Consider the following 23,495-nt stretch of genomic DNA (forward strand, 5'->3'; position numbering starts at 1 on the left):
TATCCTCGATTGTGAACCTATTTATGATACTTTGTGCTAGAAATATTGTCACTCATATTCTTAACAACTTAAGAATAATATTTCTAACAAAATATCAATGGACCTTTTCTATTACACATAAATATATTATGTAAATGGAAAAGTGGAAATGCCTTTTATTATTAAAAATATGTACAAGATACATACTAAATGATATGCTCTAGGGCATACTACTAACAATCTCCCACTAGCACTAGAGCCATTCATTACAATATCTTAGACCTATCTTCTCAAGATGTCGGTCTAACTGAGTCTGTGACATAGGCTTAGTGAATGGATCAGCTGGATTTTCACCGATGCTATTTTCTGCATGGCTACATCGCCGCCCAACTATTTCTCCGATAATGTGGTAGCGCCATTCTATGTGTTTGGATTTCTCGTGAGACCTTGGTTCCTTAGCTCAGTATGATCGCTCCATTGTTGTCACAGGTAATGGAACCGGCGACTCAATGGAAGGAACTACTGTAAGTTCTCACACGAACTTCTTTATCTAAATGACTTCTTTTGCAAAGATTTGATGCAAAGAATATACTCACCTCGAGTGGAATCTGCAATGTGCTCTGCTTGGAACTCTTCCAACCGATCGCACCTCCATTACAAATGAACACATATCCAGAGGTAGATTTTCTATCATCGATATCTGATTGGAAATCATAATCAGTATAACCATCCAATTGCAAGTCTCCACCTCCATAAATCAAGAATAAATCCTTAGTTCTTCTCAAGTACTTAAGAATATTCTTGACAGCTATCCATGTTCCAAACTCGATTGGATTGATACCTGCTAGTCAAACTAACAGCATATGCGATATCCGGCCTAGTACACAACATTGCATACATTAAACTTCCAATAGAAGAAGCATATGGAATCCTGGCCATCTTATCTCTTTCTTCAGGTGTCTTTGGAGACATCTCTTTAGAAAGGTGGATACCATGGCTCACTGGTAACAATCCTCTCTTGGAATCAAGCATGTTAAACCTCTTTAACACCTTTTCCAAGTATAGACTTTGGGATAAACCAATTATTCTTTTCGCTCTATCTCTATAGATGCGAATCCCAAGAATATAGGTTGCCTCCCCTAAGTCTTTCATGGAGAATGTATTTGACAACCATACCTTTATAGTCGTCAACATACCTGTATCATTACCCATCAACAGTATGTCATTCACATATAAGACAAGGAAAGTGATAGCACTGTCACTAACCTTCTTATATACACATGGCTCATCCTCATTTTTGATAAAACCAAAAGATTTAATGGCTTCATCAAAACGGATGTTCCAACTCCTCGAAGCTTGTTTCAACCCATAAATGGATCGCTTTAGCTTGCATACCTTGGAACCATCTTGGGATTCAAATCCCTAGGTTGTTCCATGAAAATGTTTTCTTCAATGTATCCATTGAGAAAAGCTGTTTTGACATCCATCTGCCAAATCTCATAATCATAGTATGCAGCTATTGCTAATAAAATCCTAATTGATTTAAGCATGGCAATAGGTGAGAAAGTCTCCTCATAGTCTATTCCTTGCCTTTGGCGAAACCCTTTCGCTACTAGCCTTGCCTTATAGGTCTCTACCTTTCCATCAGAACCAATTTTCTTCTTGAAAACCCATTTGTTCCCTATAGGTACAATACCTTGTGTGGGTCAACAAGATCCCAAACTTGATTCTTATACATGGAATCAATCTCGGATTTCATAGCATCAATCCATTTTGAAGAGTCTATATCAGATATAACTTCTTCATAGGTAATTGGATCATCTCCATGATCTACTTCTTCATGAGTAGACAACTCTTGTTCTTCTTCATGAAGAAAAACATATCTCACCGTGGGTGAGATACCACAGTTGTCCTACGAGGAACAAATTGTAGATGTTTCATCAATGGGTATAGGTTGACTAGATGGATCTATATCCATCTGATCTGTTGGTTGGTCAGAATTCTCTAATTCTAACTCTATTTGCCTTCCTTTGCCTCCTTCTTGAACAAACTGTTGTTCAAGAAATGTGGCATCTCTACTTATTACAACCTTTTGTGAAGTAGGCAAATAAAAATAATATCCAAAACTATCTTTTGGATATCCAACAAATCGACCTTTTTCTGATCTGGTCTCCAATTTATCAGTGTTCAGCTTTTTGATATAAGCTGGACAACCCCAAATCTTAACATGCTTAAGACTTGGTTTTCTTCCATGCCATATCTCATAAGGTGTGGAAGAAACTGATTTTGATGGAATCTTATTCAGAATATATAAAGCTGATTCTAATGCAAATCCCCAAAAGGAGATTGGCATATCAGTATAGTTCATCATACTACGTACCATATCCAATAGGGTACGATTTCTCCTTTCAGATACACCATTCAGCCGTATGCTCTCGGAGGAGTCACCGAGAAACAATGCCATGCTCTCTCAAGTATTCATCAAATTCAGTACTCAAATATTCACCTCCACGATCTGATCGAAGAGCTTTAATACTCTTTCCTGTTTGATTTTCTACTTCAGATTTAAATTCTTTGAATTTTTCAAAAGATTCATGTTTGTATTTCATCAAATACAAATACCCAAACCTTGATTTATCATCAGTAAAGGTAATAAAATAATGAAAGCCCCCTCTAGCCATTTCTTTAAATGGACCACATACATCACTATGTATTAGCTCCAAAATATTTTCAGCTCTTAGCCTTTGTCCAATAAAGGGTGATCTAGTCATTTTGCCCTGAAGGCAAGATTCACAAGTTGGAGTAGGCTCAGAGCCCAATGAGGATAGAATCCCCATTTTCTCCAATTTTGCAATCCTATCTTCTGCAACATGACATAACCTTAAGTGCCAAATATATTTTGAACTTGAGTTGGTTTTCACCATGGCATTGTATTCTTTTAGATCACTTGCATTCAATTTGTGTTTGTCATTATTATCCAAATAATAAAGACCATCATTCATATAACCCGAACCAACATATTTATTTTCAAAATAAATATTGCAAACATCATCTGTGAACTGAAATTCATAGCCATTTCTAGTTAAACTAGATATAGAAATGATGTTCTTAAAAGCATCAGGTACATATAAAATATTATCCAAACACAAAACATGTCCAAACATGTAAAAAGATTTAGATCCTATGGCTAAAGCTTCAACAGTTGAGCCATTGCCAATCCGGACTCTAATATCTTGAGAATGCAAGTCGCCATCGCTTGCTAGTTCCTGCATATCATTAGAAATGTGAGAACTGGCACCAGTATCTAAAACCCAAGCTGTAGATGAACTATAAGTATCATCAGAATCTAAATAACAAGATATCGACATACCTTCCAAAGGTGTATCCTTCTTGTCCTTCAGAGAAGCAAGATACTCTGGGCAGTTCCTTTTCCAGTGCCCATCCTTTTTGGCAGTGGAAACACTTTCCTTTGCCTTTCATCAGCTTTAGTCTTCCCTTTTTGTTTAGCTATTTTCTTGGAAGGACCAGGAATCTGAGGTTTCTTTTTCTTATTGCCCTTCTTCTTGTTGGACTTTCCAGCAGAAGAAGATGCAACCAAAGTTACCTCTTTTCCTTTATTGCCTTGCATATTCTTTTGGGCAATAACCAGCATGTTGAGTAATTCAGCTAAGGTGCATTCCTGTTTAGTCATATGAAAATTTGTCACAAAATTCCCAAAAGACTCAGGAAGGGATTGAAGGATCAAATCCGTTAGTAGTTGGAAATCCATGTGGAAGTCAAGATGTTCCAACTGCTCAATCAGTCGAATCATCTTGTAGACATGATCTCCAACATTCGTCCCTCAGACATCCTCATGCGGAATAGCTGCCTAGATATTTCATACCTAGCATTTCTGCTGTGCTCACCATACAACTCTTGTAGGTGAAGGAGGATCTCTCTTGCACTCTGTATGTTTCCATGCTGCTTCTGTAACTCATTACTCATGGAAGCAAGCATGTAACACTTAGCTCTCATATTATGCTCCTTCCACTTGTCCAAAGTTTCATGTTCCTCTTGTGTGGCCTCTGGAGGTAAGGGACCAGGAACATTTGAGTCTAGAACATATCCTATATGTTCAAGGTTCAGGACAAGTTTCAAATTTTTTAGCCAATCATAGAGATTAGGTCCTGTCAACCTATTGCGATTAAGTATTCTTGCAAGAATATATGGTGGTGGTTGTTTTGTGCTCATTTTTATCAGAAAATTAACTGCAGAAAATAACCAGATTAATTAGTAAATGTATCATGTAATTAACCAAAATGATTATGGTCTTTTAATCAAATTGGTCCTCTCACTAACTTAGCGAATCTTACACTTCCAAAGTAGAAAACGGAAATCCTAGTTGGATGGATTTCTAGTGGGTGATTGAATTCTTATAATTCTATTGATCATCCTCAGGTACATCCATTATTGGAATTACAATAAACTATAAGTGAGCAACTCCTTGCCCATCACATTTCATGTGAGGTTCAATCCTTTACCTAGCCCCTAATGCTCAAAATCTCAGGTACATCCATTATTGACTTATCTTGTATTAGTTAAGTTGATCCCATTGAGCCAGTAATTATCCAAATAATTTTAATGTCCTCAGGTACATCCAATATTGGCCACCAAACCATTTACATATTTACAACATCTCATGCTTAATAATTATTCATAAGAAAATCTCTTAAATTAATTGCATCTCATGCAACTATTTAAAATTTCTTAAAATAATTGCCCCAATGGAGGGCTTATGTTATAATTACTTTAATTATACCATTTCCAACTTAATCATTTGTTTGGAAGATTTTATAGCCATCCTAATTACTATTAAGGTCTCACTTTGCACATTATCCATTTAGCATGCATATATCATATAATTGCATACATTCCCATACATCTCATGTATTCATAGATAAGCAGTAAATATGGTATGATCATGGACTTTCTAAGGGATTCAATTCTGAGCCACCAAGAATTGAATCAGGGCATTCCTAGGTGCATTTCATTCATTCATTTTACAAGAGTTGCTGAAGGAGTACATAATCAACACTTGATATTGAATTCCTCCCACTGGTCCCACCAATGCTCTTGACCTCCTTGAACTTCTTGCAATCCAATATTACATAGTAATCCTTGGTATACCAAGGCGAATTTACAAGAACTTAAATAAATGAAATTACAACCCAAAAATATTACAAACTTAATAATACATGCCCAAAATAAATTAAAATAAATTAATTAATTTACAATCTCAAAGAAACATAAAAGAAATAAATCCAATCACATTGGTCTTTTATAGTCCATGATCATCCATCATGCATATCACTATTTAACAATTAAATAAAACATACATACTTAAATTAAATTGAATATCTCATATTCAACTTAAAAATCCAGATTTGAATATGATTCAAATAAATTTAAAAATTCAGATTTGAATCTCATTCAAACAAATTTAAAAATTCAGATTTGAATCACATTCAAACAACTTCAAAAATTCAGATTTGAATCACATTCAAACATTTTTTAAAAAATCAGATTTGAATCACATTCAAATATTTTTAAAAAAATCAGATCTGAATTTTATTGAATCAATTTTAAAAAATCAGATTTAAATATGATTCAAACAACTTTAAAAATTCAGATTTGAATCACATTCAAACAACTTTTAAAATTCAGATTTGAATCACATTCAAACAATTTTTAAAATTCTGATTTGAATCATAATTTAATTGTGTGATTAAAACAACTAATTAAACACTTTAATTAGTCAAAGAATAGGCCTTAGATCATACAATAATTGTAGAATTAAAAGCAAAAACTTGAACCACCAATGGAACCATTGTTGCCGCCACCAATGGTGGCTTCACCATGTATGCCGCCACACCTCATGATCCAACCAGCAATGAATCTCTTGATCTCATGATCAAACACACAATTAAATTATATAATCAACAATCTAAATGACAAATATAGTGGCTCTGATACCAATTGAAGGAACGGAAGCGTGAAAAACACAAGATTATACCATTGAATTCAAAAATTTTCACCTAGGGTCACATGCATCATGCAAGATTTATTTTTATCTATTTGATTTCAATGATAAACAACATATTAAAACTCTTTTAATATGTTTTTGGATCTGTATTTGCCATTTAAGATTTTAAAATTAAATCAGATTAATTTTAGAACCCTAGATTAAATCAAGAACGATTACACTAACCTCTTGATGCACTGCAGCGTGTCTGCGCCTTTGAGATTTGTTTTCAGGACACCAAATGTTGTCCCTCTAGCTTGTCCACACCAAGAACACCTATGACAGCTCTTGAACAGCTTCTAAATCCTTTTCTATTAATTAGAAATTCAAGTTTTGCCTTTTAAGAGATTAGAGATGTAAACAGGACACTAGAAACAATTTCTAGTGTTCTTAATTCAAGAGATTGATGGCTAATCTCTTTGAATTGATGAGAGATGAAGAGAAATAGCTGGAGAGGCTCAAAGTGGCGTGACAATTGAGAGGAGAGGCTGCTGGTTATGTTTTCTTTTCATAACCACACTTAAATAGCTAGGTTAACACATTAAGCCCTAGCCACATGTCACCTTTTGATTAGCTCTAGGTTTAAGTGACCCAATCACATTGTGCCAAGTGTCAAACCTATATTTAATCTTGATTTTAATCATTTTACATGATTAAAAAACATTTGGCAATCTTATGTGTTATGCCATGTGTCACCATCTCATGGTGCCACGTGTCACACTGTGAAATGACCAAAATGCCCCTGTGTCTTAATTTTGAGTTCTTAACCCAAAATAATTATTTTCTTCTTCTAATTAATTTATATCAAATATAAATTAATTAATTAATCTCTATTAATTAATTTCTCATCAATTAAATTCATATTTAAACACTTTAAATATAAATTTAATTTATACTACACATCCAATAATCTAGATTTGGTTTCAAGTCATGCTAGGGACTTTGCAATTTAATTGCAAACCAAATCTATTTAATTAATCAATTAAACTCTTTAATTAATTAATTAAATCATATTTAAATAGGTGATAACTTGTGTATGTGTGTGACTTACTAGGCTCATCACTAATTGGCAATGAGACATGATATCAACTCTTAATATCATCAGAACTCTTTCTTACCATAAATGATTTCTCTAAATCATTTTATGAACCTCATAGACCATGGTTAACACCTAGCATAGCATGCCATGGCCACCCAATTAGTAATAAGATTTACCTTAAATGAACCTATAATCATATGTTACCATGCACTAGAATCTCTCTCACAAAAATCCCAACTCAAGCCGAGTCATGGTTTATGTCAAACTCCATTTGCTATGAATATTATGTTCTCTTTTAATTCCAGTTCTTGATTAAAAGATTTTTCTCATCGTAAACTCTTTTACGAATAAATCTATCTGTCTGCCAGAACTTGAAACATCAAGAACAATTAAATGAACATAGGATTTTATCTCTATTTACTTAGAGGAACAGATTCCATCTTGATCAACACCTACTTCCATATATAACTAGTAGGAGCCAACACATGCCCATATACCCATACAGAGTACAAGTATGAAAGCAGTATCAAACTCAAACTACCTATATACAAGATAACTGTGCTATCTCAGGTCTAAAGATTATATGCACTGATATGATTTATGACAAAACATTGACAAGAGTAAACTCCATGTGCTTGTCATAAGTGTCACTGGTTCGGCCTACTTATCATTTATAAGTGCCTATCATGTTTGTTATATGGCATGAGACTCACCATTCCATCTTATTTATATCTCATATAAATAACTTGGGAACAAACATGAATACAATCTTTCTGGATAAGTCATGTCCTTATTATGAAGTATCCTCGATTGTGAACCTATTTATGATACTTTGTGCTAGAAATATTGTCACTCATATTCTTAACAACTTAAGAATAATATTTCTAACAAAATATCAATGGACCTTTTCTATTACACATAAATATATTATGTAAACGGAAAAGTGGAAATGCCTTTTATTATTAAAAATATGTACAAGATACATACTAAATGATATGCTCTAGGGCATACTACTAACATCCTGGTGCATCAACTGCAGTGGAATCCCAAGTCTCCTAAACCCTTTTTTAAAAAGTACCTGAATACCTACACCTTTCTTAAATAGTACCTTCTTTTCTTTCGCTGTAAAAAAAAAAAATGAGAGAAAACACCTCAAACCCAATTATTGAAAAACCAAATTTTCTCTTCAATTACCCCCTTTCCAACAATTAATACTGTAAAGTTGTAAGGTAGTAATAATCATGTTTCTTGGGCAGCCTTGGTGGAATTATGGTTCATGGGTCTAGGGTATGATGAACTTTTTTTAAGAATTGTATAGAGATTGCATCTCTTGATCGTGCAACATGGAGCCTTAGCGGAATTATGGTTCATGGGTCAAGGGTATGATGAACTTTTTTAAGAATTCTATGGATATTGCATCTCTTGATCGTGCAACATGGACAAAAGTAGATGCACAACTTTGCAGTCTACTATGGCAATCTTTTGATCCCAAATTACATAGTTTGTTTCAACACTATAAAACATGCTGCAAAGTTTGGACCAAAGCTAGAGCATTATGCACGAACGATAGACATCACATTTATGAAGTTGTGTCTGATATTGTTCACTTGCAACAGGACTATCAAGGTATGGCAAGCTACTTAGGGCAGGTAGAGACCCTCAGAGATGAATTTAATTCCCTTATGCCTCTCATAGATAATTTAAGTGATTAGGAATGACAGAGAGAAAATTTTCACGGTTCTTGCTCTAATTGGACTACGATCAGACCTTGGATCATTTCAAGATCAAAGTCTCACTAGTCTTGTTATTGGCAATATGACCTAGATGCTACTGATAAGGGGAGGGCGAAGATTTATTTGTTTAATTGGCATGACCATAAAATTGCTATGAATCTTGTAATAGAGAGAATAGAATCACCCAAAGCTTCAGGAATGAGACTACACTGCTGAATTTGCATTCCGTTGGTCTCATTATATGAAATAAATCTTTCTCCATAATGCATGACTACTTAACAGGGGATTCACTACAAAGACTAGCTTGGCTCATTATTGCTGAAATAATGGTCTACTTCTTTACATCCATCGCGCGATGCACACACATTGAGATAGAAGAGAGCTGTTTTGGCGGGGCATACTAAAACCACTACGTGCCACACCATCGGCAGCTCGCCTGAATGCCAAGCCTTTCTCTGCCGCCAAACCCTGGAAGATGTTTCGGCTAGGCTTCTTCACATCTCTTTAATTGCTAATGAGGTAATACCTAATGACTTCTATAGTGGAAGTATAGTCTAATAATCAACAGAATGGGTACAAAAAAGGGGAAAGGAAAGAGTTCAAAGCATTGTACATATTGTGACAAGGCAAGACACACAGAGATACATGTCGGTCACTTCATAGTAAACCTCCTCGCCATACTAATCGACCTTCTCCTACAACTAATATGATGGCCTCTTACCTCCATGGACCGGGCACTGTATTTTGTTACTCTGACTGGAGTTGATTATGATGACTATTTGCGGTGCCAAACATCAAAACAACATTCTCATCCTTTGCAACCCATTCTGGGTAATTCATTTGCTTATCTGACACAGTCTTCATCTATTGGGTCATGGATTTTTGACTATGGTGTCTCCAATCACATCTCCGGTAGTAAAAGTTGTTTCTCTATTCTTAATTCTCCATCAACCTTTTGCAATGTTACCCTAGTTGTTGGATCAAAAATTGTGGTTAAAGGAATAGGTGGGGCACACCCTTTTCCATCTTTACCTTTAACTTTAGTTTTGTTTGCGCTTAAGTGTTCATATAATTTGATATCTAGTAGTAAATTAACCAAACACTTAAATTGTTATGTAACTTTTTTGGCTGATTTTGTTCTTGGTAGGTTGGGGTTCAGGGAAGATGATTGAAATAGGACATGAGTCACAGGGCTTGTATTAGCTGTCCAACCCAAAACCACTTGTTGCATTTACTTTTGATGCCACTTTTTTATCCTCAACATAGTTGACTAGGACATTCGAGTATCTCCAAATTGCAAAAGATGATCCTTAGTCCATCCACAAAGTTGAAGGACAATGATATTACAACTAGCAAAGTTGAAAGATGGTCTTGTTACATGTGGCTTGAGAGAGAGGAGAGAAATGTTGACTAAGCGCCATATTGGATTTGTCACCATCATCGTTTAATTGGGAAAAAAATTATTAGAGGTTAGAGGAATTTTGCTATACAAAATTTAAAAGTTGAAGGTATTTTATGTTACATTTTTAAGTTGAGAAACTACGGTGGTACAATCTCATAAGTTGAGGGATAGTTGTTGAAATTTATACATTCAATTAGTGGGAAATTACCGCTTTGAAGGAGATTAATCCTAGATTATCCAAAGTCTTTTCTCAAGGAACTTAAGTTGTGTCTTAATTAAATTAAACCTTACTTTTGTGGTATTTAAGTCAATTAAAACCCAATTAAGTTTTGTTATTAATCATAAAATTCCTTATAAAATTCTAGCCTATTTCTAGGTCAAGAATTCTAGGTTCAAAATCATGTTCATCTAATACTAATTTTCACCTTTTAGTTCTCCATTTGGCATCTAAAATCAATGCCAAGTGGGTACCAACACATAGCAAGTGTTAAGAACACAAGATAATCAATCAAAGTAAATAATCCCTAATTTTATTGAATAAAAATCAGAACAAATCCATAATTAAATTGAAAGTGATACATTCCTAATCCAAGAATTGAAATATGCGCTCACTCATGGTGAGAATATCAACCAATTGTGTCAAAGAAAGGAAACAAGATATAAGAATAATAAGAATAGGAAAACCTATATGAGAATTGCAGTTTTGAGCTTTTGGAACTTCAGTTGAACTCCCTCATGTAGAAAATTGCAGATTTCTTCTCAATCTTGAATATTTGCTTTGATTTCTTTTGGAAAATTGGCTCCCCCTTGTGTTAGAGACCATCTCCCCTTTTATTCCTGTTATGGATCAGATCTGATAACAGAGATTGGAACTCAGAACAGAGAAGAAAGATGAGATGAGAAGAGAAAAGAATTAGATGAGAAGAGAAAAGAATGAGATGGGAAGAGAATAGAGAAATGAGATGAGAAGAGAAGAGAACAGAGGTTTACAGAAGAGAAGAGAGTATATTATTGAAATGAATCTTGAATGAATCCATACAGGTATGAGCTGACCCTTTATACACACAGCAGTAACTGCTCTCTAACAGATTCAGACATCCAAAACTAACATCAAACCTGAACTATTTTAGGTATTTCCCTCCAAAAGCAGTTACACTACTTTCCTAACATTCCTTCTACTTTTACTATAATGTGTAACAACTCCCTTTTGGAAACCCTAAGTTGGAGTCCCAAATAGCTTAGAAGATTCCCAAAAACCACTAGAAAGGAAGAAAAACCCGTCTTTTAAGTGTTGTCTTTGACCTTAGCATGGGTGTGTGATTTAGGCCAATTTACAGGCCCGTGTGTAACCTTCTGCTTCACTTTAAATTCACATAGGCATTTTACACCACCCAAGGGTAAATTGCACAGGTGATTTACGCTCCCATGGAAGTTTACACACCATCAGGGTGTGTAATTCTGCACTTCTGAAATTTGATCCAAAAACCATCTTTTGTGGAACGGTCTGTCTGAACGCCTTCTGAACAATGAATTTAAGTGTCATTCCTTCTCATTGAATGCATGAATTCTCCTAAGCAACAAATTAACCCTGTAAAAGTAAAAAAAATAATCATTTAAAACTTAAATTAAGCAAGAAAGAAGTAATAAACTAGAACTCATAAAAAGTAACTAAAACATGATAAAAAATGAATGAAACTCATGCAAATTATGCCCTAAACCTATATAGAATATGAACACACCAAAAAGATAGAGATTTTATTAAAGGATCTTGGAATGAGTTAGTTATGAGTTTTTCATCATTTTTTATACACCAATTCCTATGTATTCCCTCCAGAACTAACAGGCACAGCTGGATACTCTACTAACTGCCCCTAACAAAATGATTCTCAGTTAACAGCTTTTCCCCTCCATTTTTCTAGTTGACTTTTCTTCTATATGTAACATATTCATATTGATTTTTTTTTTAATTTTTAATTTTTATTGTATGAACATGAATGTTTCTGAGCTTGTTTTGGAGAAGAGGGTGGATGCAGCAAATTTGATTTGCTGAACTTCTGCCCATGTATGAATGTTTAAGTTAGCTTGCGGGCTTGTGTGAGAAATGTTGTATTTGACATTGTGAAATGACAAATTTCATTTGTGCAGGTGTATCACTTGCAGAGTTACAGATACAAAATGCTAATTGTCCTACGGATGAACGCATTTATTGGTAAGGCCTTCTCTAGGTGTCATATTTTTCTACTTTCCCTAAAACTTTGGTATTAAATCATGTTTTTCATTCTCTCTCTTTTCCCTTGTCCCTCTTTTTTATTTTATTTTATTGCAGCGACAACTGTAGAACCTCCATCTTTGATTATCACAGAAGTTGTTCAAACTGCTTTTCTGATCTTTGCCTTATCTGTTGTTGGGAGATTCGTGACGGACACCTAAATGGTGGAGGCCAAGAGCTGGTTGTGGAGTATATTAACAGAGGGTTTGATTATTTACATGGCGGAAAGAGTGAAGTTATTTTACAAGATGAGGTGTTACTTGGAACTAGCTCTAAGGATCCTCCAAGGTCAAACTTTGGATGGAAAAAAAATGAAGATGGAAGCATTGTTTGTCGTTGCGGTTTTAGCAACCTGGAATTGAAATGTTTGTTCTCAGGAAATTGGGCTCTAGAGTTAATGAAGAGAGCAGAAGATGTTGCACGAAGATATGAACTTGACATGGCTACAACTCCTGTTGAGCGATGTGCATGTTTTAATTCCTTAGGGGATGTTGACATGGGAAGTAATGAGTTGCTAAAAGCAGCATCTCGAGAGAATTCTGATGACAATTATTTATACTATCCAAGGGCCATCAATATCAAAGAGGAGGATTTGAAGCATTTTCAATACCATTGGATGAGAGCTGAACCTGTGGTAGTTAGTAATGTTCTTGAAACTGGAACTGGCTTAAGTTGGGAGCCAACGGTCATGTGGCGTGCCTTCCGCCAGATAAGAAATGAAAAACGTGACACACTTTTGGATGTGAAGGCCATTGAATGTTTAGCATGGTGTGAGGTCAGTGTGGTTCATCATTTGTTGCAATACACTAAAGAAAATGTTGCTAACATAATTACTTGGTGTAATGTTTGCGTTTAGTCATAATATTTCGTTCTGATATTCATCAAGAGTGTTAATGCATAATCTGCAAAGAGAGGATTTTTATGTCTTTAATTGTGGTTGTGTTCTAGTATGGAACACTTTAGTTTCTGACAAAGCTTCAGCCTTAATAATAGTTTGGTGGAGCTTGCTATCTTTATGGTGATGTGATCGTTTGCACATCCTGCCATCAAAACATGTTTCTAAAAGAAAAGGTACAGAAGCTTTGTTGTCTTTATGGTGATGTGCTAGTATGCACTTTGATTTTATCTTGTCTTGGAGTGATATTATTTCTTCAATGAGTTTCAAGTGTTTAAAAATTGATTTGAAGACATAAAGTTAATCATCAATGACCCTCGAAAATTCCTTAGAAGCCAAGTCTCTTGTCCCCATTCTAGAAATTGAGGTAGATTGCTTTTCTTGAAATGCATCTTATTTTCCTTAAAAGGGCTAGTTCAAAATACACACACACACACACACACACACACACACACACACACACACACACACACACAGTTTTGCCACATGTTTATCGAATTTTAATAAAAAACTTGATGTGCTTTTCAACAATGTGCATGTTGATTATTTTTTCCTTTTGCATAATTGTGTAATATTTTTCATTAACTTTGTGTTTGGATGAAAAATTTAAATGTGAGATTTGAATGTGATAAAATTATAAATTTTCTTTAATTGATTAAAGTCATGAATTTATACTAGGCTCATAGGTATGGATAACATATTATTTAAGTGTGGATTTGAAGTGTTTTATAAAATGGTGTTATTTGGAATCCACTTAAAAAAAGTTCTTAATTGTTGAAAATCACAATTTATCAACAATTTATACTAAAATCAAATCTAAGTACCTTATTTCAAATTTTAGTATCCAATTATAGCATAAGTGAATGGTTCCAGCATGTGAATGGTATGTAATTCTAGCAATAAATTTATGTAATTATTTGCATTATTATCTTTCATCTGCATGAACTATTTAATGCCATTTATTAATGATAACCCACATCTATAAGTGAGTTTTTAGCATGGGGAGGTAAAGGCTGTTGTGCCATGTCAGGTTGGAGAATCATGTGGTAAAAAATTGGGATATACTATAGTGCTCCTTTATTAAGGTTTTGTTCCTTATATATACTGATTGTGAATTTTTTTTCCCATTATTGGCTTCTAAATTTTTATTCCTCTTTGACCTAAGCCTTCTAGCACCATTATTGGAAACATAAATTCTTTCCTGTATGAGGTGACAAATACAGATGCTTTTATGATTAGCACTTTGTCCCCTTGTTAGTTACTGCTGCTTTTTTCTTTTTGTCCCGACATTATAAGTATATTGTCCTATTGTAATGTTACCGCTGCAAGTTACAATCCTAGCTAGTGATGATGAATTCTTGACGATATGCAGGTAGATATTAATGTTCACCAATTCTTTACCGGATACTTGGACGGTCGGTTTGACACAAAGATGTGGCCTCAGATACTGAAATTGAAAGACTGGCCTCCATCTACTATGTTTGATGAACTTATGCCACGACATGGTGCTGAATTTACATTTTGTTTGCCCTTTAAGGAGTACACACATCCTCATAAAGGACCTTTGAACCTTGCTGTCCGATTACCTAAGGAGTCGTTGAAGCCAGATATGGGGCCAAAGACATATATTGCTTACGGTTGTGCTCAAGAGCTTGGACGTGGAGATTCTGTTACCAAGCTTCATTGTGACATGTCTGATGCAGTAAGTTCAGTTTTTTTTCCCTTCTCTTTTATAGTTTTTGTTTCCTGTAACTAGAATTTGAACTTAAATGGAATGGGAGTAGCTTCAGCAAAAGTCCTGCTCATGCATTTGATGTATAACACTGCCAATTAGGAACTAAATGAATTGGAGGAAAAAGGCAACTAATAAGGTCAAACTGTTTTATGTAAAGAAATTGTAGCTCAACCAATTTGGCAAAATTGGCATTTTTATAGGAGGGTTTTTAATGTCAGTGGATTGGGGAAAATAGTGTAGGGCACAAGTAATACCCAACAGGAAGGGATGAGTTAGGGAGGGGCATGCCTGGAACTTGGAAGAACATGCATCCTAATGAGGTCATTTGCATGTGCTGGGTGATGGGAAGTAATTAAGAGTCTTTTGGTGGAAGAAATGGGGAGTGTAAGTGTACTGATCATGGAGGGTGATTAAGAGTGGATTAAGCGATTTAATATAGGTACAAGGAAGGTAAGTTTCCTTCCTAAATAAACAAGTGAGTAGGGAATACATGATAAGAGCATGGGGATGTCGGTTGATATTGCCAAAGGGATGTTGAACAATAATAATTAGTGTTTAAGGCTTCCCGCCTAAATTTCCTTTGCATTACACCAAGGGTTGAATTGCTTCATGCACTCGTTACTAGCATAATTCCTAGGATTTAAACCTTTAAAAGTTAAAACATTGGACTTAAAAACTAGTTCTCATCCTCTTAAGGATTTGGACTCCCAAAGAAAACTAAGAAAAATACTTGTTGTCTATTAACCTAAACCAATAAGGACTCAAATTAAAAAAAGACTCTTACAAAATATCTGGACAGATTTTGCAGAAAATCTGGAAATTACAAACCCCGAGACTTAAATAATTGACTAGCTGCTAACCTATATTCTATCTATGCATTTAATTTATAATATATTATATTGTGATTCATGAGTAATTTTTTTTTAAAATATGAATATATAAATTATTAATTTAATATTTATAAAATAATTATAAAGATAATAATTAAGAAATAAAAATAATTATATGTGCTTAAAAAAATTAGTGTATAGTATAAACTATAATTCTATAATTTATATCTATAATAATTTATAATCTAAATTCTATCTATAATATATATAAAAGTATGAATGAGAGGGTGAATTTGTGAACCAACAAAAATACCCTTAATTTAATTAAAATTGCTGATACTTAATTCTATTTTTATTATTGAATCCCTATTTCTATTAAAAATACTTTAGTTGGTATCGTCAGCTACCTATGCTCATCTTAGGTTAATAATCACATTTCCAAATTAAAGAAACAGAGAGATTTAAAAAAAAAAGATATTACGTTGAATATTCATATATTCAAATTTATTATTTAATTAATTCATATTCCATTAAAATTCATGACCCTGATTCATATTTCCATTTATTCATATTTAATTATAAGCATGCCTAGCAAGTGGATGGCCTTCTTTCAATAATTAGTCGCGTTTTTCCAAAACCAATAAAATAAAATAATTTTTTAATTAAATTATATTTATATGATCCTAATTTTTTATAAATAATTGTTTACTTACAAGTAGAATGTAATGAAATTGTCTTTTGAATGTTTTCATAGTTTTGATTTAGATCCTTACTTTAGTTTTCTTAATTTTGTTGTATTATTATACTTTCTCTAGTGTAAAATTTCTATTAGTTTAAGGTTTATTAGTTAACTAACATCAAAATTTTTCTAAAATTGCATATAAAGAAAATTAAATCATATTTATGACAAGCACACACAACTAGGGTGTAAATGAACTAAACTGCTCGCAAGCTACTCTCGACTCGGCTCATTTGTTAAATGAGCTTAGCTCGAACTCAAATTTTAATCAGTAGTTGTTGGAATTCTACCAGATTGTAAATCTGTAAATTAAAAGGATTGAATTTCTTCTTTCCTAGTTGTAGTTATCTTATTTCTTTTCATTAGTTTCAGAGAATATCTAGACTTCTTTTGTATGTAGGACTATTGTATATAAATAGGAAGAGTGTACAAAATAAATATACACAAAAATACAATTTTTTCTTATTGAGAATCCTTCTCAACATGGTATCAGAGCACTGCCAACCTTCTTCGGCGTGTTTCCATCACTGACAGTGTTAGGGTTTAGAGTTGGGCAAACTTCTAGGCAACGTTTCAAGGAGGAGTTGGCTTACACCGCCTGCACAGGAAGTCCAGCCGCCGATCGGTCCTTTCCTAGAGAGAATGCCGCCGTCCGGTGTCGTGTGTGTGCATACGCGCCGATACAAATTTTCGGCCACTTGTTACGCGCCGGCGCGTGGAGCTTCCTCAGGCGATCTTTTCTGTCTACTTCTGTTTTCGACGATCTCCCTGGAGTGTTGAGCCTCTGCTCAGCTGGTTTGCACACCCTGGTTTGCACTTTCCTTTTTTTGGGTATTCTTTTCTTGTTCTGCTGGCCTACTCTGCCCTTCTTTCTTGCTTATTGCTACTGGGTTTTGTGGCTTGATTGATTAAAGTGGCTGATGGAAAAAAGGGTGTGACTAAAACAAAAATAAACCAAATGAATGACAATCCTTCCCTACAGATTAGCCTCGTAAAGCTTGACGGTACAAATTATCTTGCATGGTCAAGATCCTGTTTATTGTTTATTCAAGCTAGAGGGTTATAAGGATATGTTATCGAAGACGAAACAAAAGAAACGGGTAGTTTTGCTCATAGCCAATGGGAATCGGAGAATTCTCTTGTAATGTCCTGGATAATTAATTCAATGCAACCCCATATTGCCCGTGGATATCTGCTTTTAAATAGTGCTGCTGCCATTTGGAGTGCTTTGTCCCAAACTTATTCTCAAATGGGCAATGGTGCATAGATTTATGAGATACAGAATAAGGTTCATAATACGAAACAAGGTGAGATGACCATTGCTCAATACTTTGCTGAATTGAGTGGTTTGTGGCTGGAACTAGACTATTACCAAGACTTTTAAGCCACCTGTACTGCGGATACTATTAAATTCCAAAAATTAATTGAAAAAGAGTGGATCTATGATTTCCTTGCTGGGTTAAATGTAGAGTATGATCAAATTTGGGTCCAAGTACTTGGTAAGGATCCCATGCCTTCCCTAAGACAAACTTATTCATATGTACAGCAAGAGGAAAGCAGGAGTGTCATGATCCACTCTTTACCTACTGACAGGGTAGGATTAGTAGCTGCATCCTCCCGAGAACAATCACATGTCCCTCTTAACGGTCCATCAGATAAGGATCATTTACATTGTGATTACTATGGAAAATCTCGTCACACCAAAGAACATTGTTGGAAGCTATATGGTCGCCCATCCAAAGGGCGTGGAGGACCTGGAGGTAAACAGACGAGTTTAGCAAGGCCACAAGCAAATATTTATGAGACAGTGGATTTTTCTGAAAATAATAATTCTACTGCCACCACTGGGATTCTCTCCAATGAAGAAGTACAATCCCTGAGGCGTTTGCTGTCACAGCTAGAATCTCAAACTACCACAGTTGCCTCTTTTAACTTTGTTAAATTAGGTAATGATTTTCTTGCCAATCATGAAAAATCACTTTGGGTTACAGATTTTGGAACAAACAAGCGCGTGACAGGCTCTTCAAATAAATTTACAACCTATTCCCCATGTTCAGGAAAAGAAAAAAGTCCGCATAGCGGGCAGATCCTTAGCCAATATCTCTGGAACAGGTTCTGTTGATTGTACTCCTACTATAAATCTAACCTCAGTTTTGCATGTGCCTAGTTTTCTCATTAATCTTTTATCTGTTAGCTCCATTGCTAAAGCCCTTAATTGCAAAATTGATTTTTTTCCTACTCATTGTGTGTTTCAGAAACTGAAAATAGGGAGAATGATTGGCACTGGTAGATTGCAAGATGGCTTGTATTTGTTGGATGACGGTACTAGTTTCTCAAACTCTAAAGCTTTGGTAAGAAATTCAATAATAACTGATCATGAGATCATTAAATGGCATAGGAGATTAGGACATCCCTCTTTTTCAACCTTAGAAAGGTTATATCCCATTTTGTTTAGACAATGCAAATATGAATTGTTAGTTTGTGATGCTTGTGAACTTGCCAAACACACAAGACATTCTTATCCTTCAATAAATAATAAAGCTTTGGTTCCTTTTTTGACCATCCATTCTGATGTATGGGGTTTTGCTCAAACAACCTCTTTATCTGGTTATAAATGGTTTCACTTTTATTTACTGTTGCACTAGGTTGACTTGGGTTTATTTGATGAGAACTAAACATGGAGTTTTTTCTTATTTTCAGCAATTTCATAAAATGATTTACGTGCAGTTTCATGCACAGGTCAAAATTCTAAGAATTGACAATGGGACAGAGTATACAAACAGAATCTTTCAGTCTTACTCAGAGTCTCATGGGATCCTACATCAAACTAGTTGTGTGAATACAAGTGCACAAAATGGAGTATTTGAAAGAAAAAATAGGCACTTACTTGAAGTGGCCCGATTACTTATGTTTACAATGAACCTTCCCACATCATATTGGGGGGATGCTGTTCTTTCTGCAGCATGTCTCATAAATCGAATGCCTCTTCATACACTAAACTTTAAGAGTCCTCTGGAAGTTCTTAAAGCTAAGAATTTCTATACTATTCCTCTGAAAGTTTTTGGGTGTGTTTGCTTTGTTCATAGATCAAATGTTGGGAAACTAGAATCAAGAGCCCCAAAATGAGTATTTGTGGGTTATTCTAGCAGTTAAAAGGGTTATAAATGTTATCATCCTCCCTCTAAGAAATACGTTGTAAGTATAGATATTACCTTTAGGGAACATGAACCTTATTTTCAGCCACCTCTTCAGGGGGAGCATAATAAGGAAGGGGTGACTTTTTTACCTGTCCGGGGAGAGATGTTTTTTGAACCCAATCATAGCATTGAGGATAAGGATATTGAGGATGTGGATAAAACATCACCATCATTTCCTTAAACCCAACCTCAAACTACAGAGAGATTGAATAGGTTAGATTTAAGAACTTACACTCGTCGGAGCAAGACAGATACAACCATTGAGCATAATATAACTGATCAATCAGAACCTCTGGATTCAGCTCTTGAACATTCTGAGCCGAAAGAATTATGTGGTGAGTCTCCTTCTAATACTCCTAATATTTCTGTTAATAATCTTGATATACCCATTGCTCTCAGAAAAGGAGTTAGGACTTGCACTAAACATCCTATATCCAAGTTTGTTTCCTATGATTCTTTATCTCCTTCCTATAGAGTCTATGTCTTGTCTGTTTCTTCTATTTCTATTTCATAGGATTGGAAGGAAGCGTATATTGATCCAAAATGGAAGGCAGCTATGGTAGAAGAGATGAAGGCCTTGGCAAAAATGAGACATGGGATCTTGTACCTCTTCCTCTGGGGAAGAAACTGATTGGATGCAAATGGGTGTTCACTGTAAAACATAAAACAGATAGTTCCATTAAAAGGTATAAAGCCAGGTTAGTGGCAAAAGGATTTACTCAGACATATGGGGTGGATTATTAGGAGACTTTTGCATCGGTTGCTAAAATGAATACAATTAGGATCTTGCTGTCATGTGCTGCAAACCTTGAATGGGACCTACAACAGTTTGATGTGAAGAATGCCTTTTTGTATGGAGGTTTAGAAGAAGAAGTATACATGAAAATCCCTCTAGGGTTTGAGGGTGAAAAGACAACAGGAAAAGCCTGTAAATTGAAAAAGGCATTATATGGCTTGAAATAGTCACTCAGAGCATGTTTTGACAGATTTAGTAAGACCATGATTTCCTTTGGGTTCTATCAAAGCAATGTCGATCATAGCCTATTCATAAAACACCGTAGAGGTAAGATCACACTGCTTATTGTTTATGTTGATGATACAGTGGTGACAGGAGATGACAAGGAAGAGATTGCTCATCTAAAGGAGTGCTTGGCTTAGGAATTTGAGATTAAAGAATTGGGAAGATTAAGGTGCTTTCTTGAAATAGAAGTTGCCAGATCAGATAGGGATTTTTATCTCTCAAAGGAAGTACATACTAGACTTCTTAGATGAGACAGGCATGTTGAGTTGTAAACCGATAGAATCTCCTATTGAAGCTAATCACAAGCTGCAAGCTGGATTTGGAGAGGCAGTTGACATAGGAAGATATCAGAGGTTAGTTGGGAGATTGATTTATCTCTCTCATACTAGACCATATATAGTTTATGCTATAAGCCTAGTGAGCCAGTATATGCATAATCCTCGAAAACCTCACTTAGAGGCTATTTTTCGTATTTTGAGATATTTAAAATCTACACCTAGAAAGGGACTTATGTTTTCAGGGCATGGTCATCTCCAGATAAAAGCCTTTATAGATGTGGATTGGGCTAGATCTCTTGATGATAGGAGATCGACTCAGGTTATTGCACCTTTGTTGGTGGCAATTTGGTCACTTGGAGAAGTAAGAAACAGAATGTAATAGCCAGATCAAGTGCAAAGGCTGAATATAGAGCCATGGCACAAGTATATGTGAACTATTATGGTTGAGAAAATTGATGGACGAAATGCAATTGTCAGAAACAAAAAATGTGTCCTTGTTTTGCGATGACAAAGCTGCTATCAGTATAGTTCATAACCTAGTTCAACATGATTGGACCAAACATATAGAGATTGATCGACACTTCATAAAAGAGAAAATAGTAGATGGGGCCTTAAGTGTCTCTTATGTGACTTCAAAAGAAGAAGTAGACGATGTGTTTACTAAAGGTTTACACAGCAAGATATTTCACACTCTAGTTTGCAAGTTGGGCATGTGTAACATACATGAACCAACTTGAGGGAGAGTGTTGGAATTCTACCAGATTGTAAATCCCTAAATTAAAGGGATTGAATTTCTTCTTTCCTGGTTGTTATCTTCTTTCTTTTTATTAGTTTCCTAGAATATCTAGGCTTTTTTTGTATCTAGGACTATTGTATATAAATAGGAAAGAGTGTATAACAAAAATATACGTAGAAATACAACTTTTTCTTATTGAGAATCCTTCTCAACAATAGTATTTTGCTTGAACTAAAGATTGAGCTCAGTTCATTTTTAAGCTTGCGAGTTGGCTTGTTAAACAAGTTTGCGAGTTAGCTCGTTTAGTAGGCTCATGAGCTTGCTCATTATATAAGCACATGAGATGGCTTGTTATATAGGCTCGTTTTTAAGCTCATTGCAACAACATTTATATTAATTATTGTATTTCATATTGTTATAAATATATTTATTTTATTTATGATTCTTTTAAAAATAATATATTATTTAAAAATATGATATAATCAATATATAAAATATATTTATAAAATATAGTTATTTATATTTCAAATATAATTTTGTTATAAAAATTAAGTCTATTTTTATATGAGAAATAAAATTAGTCTATCATATAATAAAAATATGCTCTCAATATAAAGTAATATGTTAATTAAATATTATATTTTTATTTAACACTAAGTAAATTGTTCATTGATATACTTAAATATTCAACTTAAAGATTGATGACGCCTATACCTTTGAGAGACATAGAATATGCCTGAGCCAATAGATACTGCGTTCACACACTAGGACTACCAATCGGACGAATGATGGGAATTTATACGAGTTGACCGATCGGGCGCGAGAATTATGGGTGTGTCGAGAGGGATACCGGTCGAATGCGTCAAGATTGCCCACAAACTGTCTCCTTATACGTACATCAATCCTAATACTCTTGACACTAATCCACGTGTCATCAATCTGCAATACCCTTAGTATCACCAAACATCATTCATACATTATTATTACTTTCTATCCCTCTTCCAATCTCTATCTCTCTCAGCGCACTCTCTTGAACCTTTAAAAATCTCTTTTAAACTCGTTAAATCTCTCTCTGTTGAACCTTTAAATCTCTCTCTAGTTTTCTCTCTTTTGGTGAACCTTGATCATTTAAAAGGTTAACGATAAAGTTTACCACTAGGCTATAGTCTAATACTACTTAATATTGCCCACTTATTCCACAAAAATTATATTGTTCATGAGTTTAAATATCAATCATAATACTATTTAGTAAAGAGTCATAAAATTAAATTAAGAGTAGGAGATAGAATTATACTAGTAAAGCTAGTACTAGAAGGAGAAACAATAAATATAGTTAGTGCTTATGCCCCACAAATAGGATTAGACAGTGAGAGTAAATAAATGTTTTGGAAAGATATGGATGATTTAATACAAAACATACCGAATGAAGAGAATGTTTTCATTGGTGGAGATTTGAATGGACATGTAGGAAGTGATAGACAAGGTTATAAGAATGTTTATGGAGGTTTTGGTTTTGGAAGTCTAAATGAGGAGGGAAAAAACATCCTGGATTTTGCTATGGCATACGACCTAATGCTAGCA

The 23,495-nt window shown here is 34.7% G+C and overlaps 1 protein-coding gene across 5 annotated transcripts in view; it reads left to right on the top strand.

The window, feature by feature from the left end:
• Positions 1–23,495, top strand: part of LOC110659841 (lysine-specific demethylase JMJ25) — a 78,060-nt gene that overhangs the window by 9,159 nt on the left and 45,406 nt on the right. For 4 of the 5 annotated variants that reach the window (XR_009149502.1, XM_058148583.1, XM_058148585.1 and 1 more), the window contains exons 5-8: positions 12,360–12,423; positions 12,541–13,258; positions 14,751–15,080; positions 18,938–19,033. Coding sequence is in view for 4 of the 5 variants with exons in the window: in XM_058148583.1 (XP_058004566.1) it covers positions 12,360–12,423; positions 12,541–13,258; positions 14,751–15,080; positions 18,938–19,033 (1,208 nt within the window). In the remaining variant the exon portion in view is untranslated. The remainder of the gene's footprint in view (positions 1–12,359; positions 12,424–12,540; positions 13,259–14,750; positions 15,081–18,937; positions 19,034–23,495) is intronic. The other variant, XM_058148582.1, reaches the window with a different exon arrangement.

The sequence above is a fragment of the Hevea brasiliensis genome, chromosome 6 (genome assembly GCF_030052815.1).
Source record: "Hevea brasiliensis isolate MT/VB/25A 57/8 chromosome 6, ASM3005281v1, whole genome shotgun sequence".
NCBI lineage: Eukaryota > Viridiplantae > Streptophyta > Magnoliopsida > Malpighiales > Euphorbiaceae > Hevea > Hevea brasiliensis.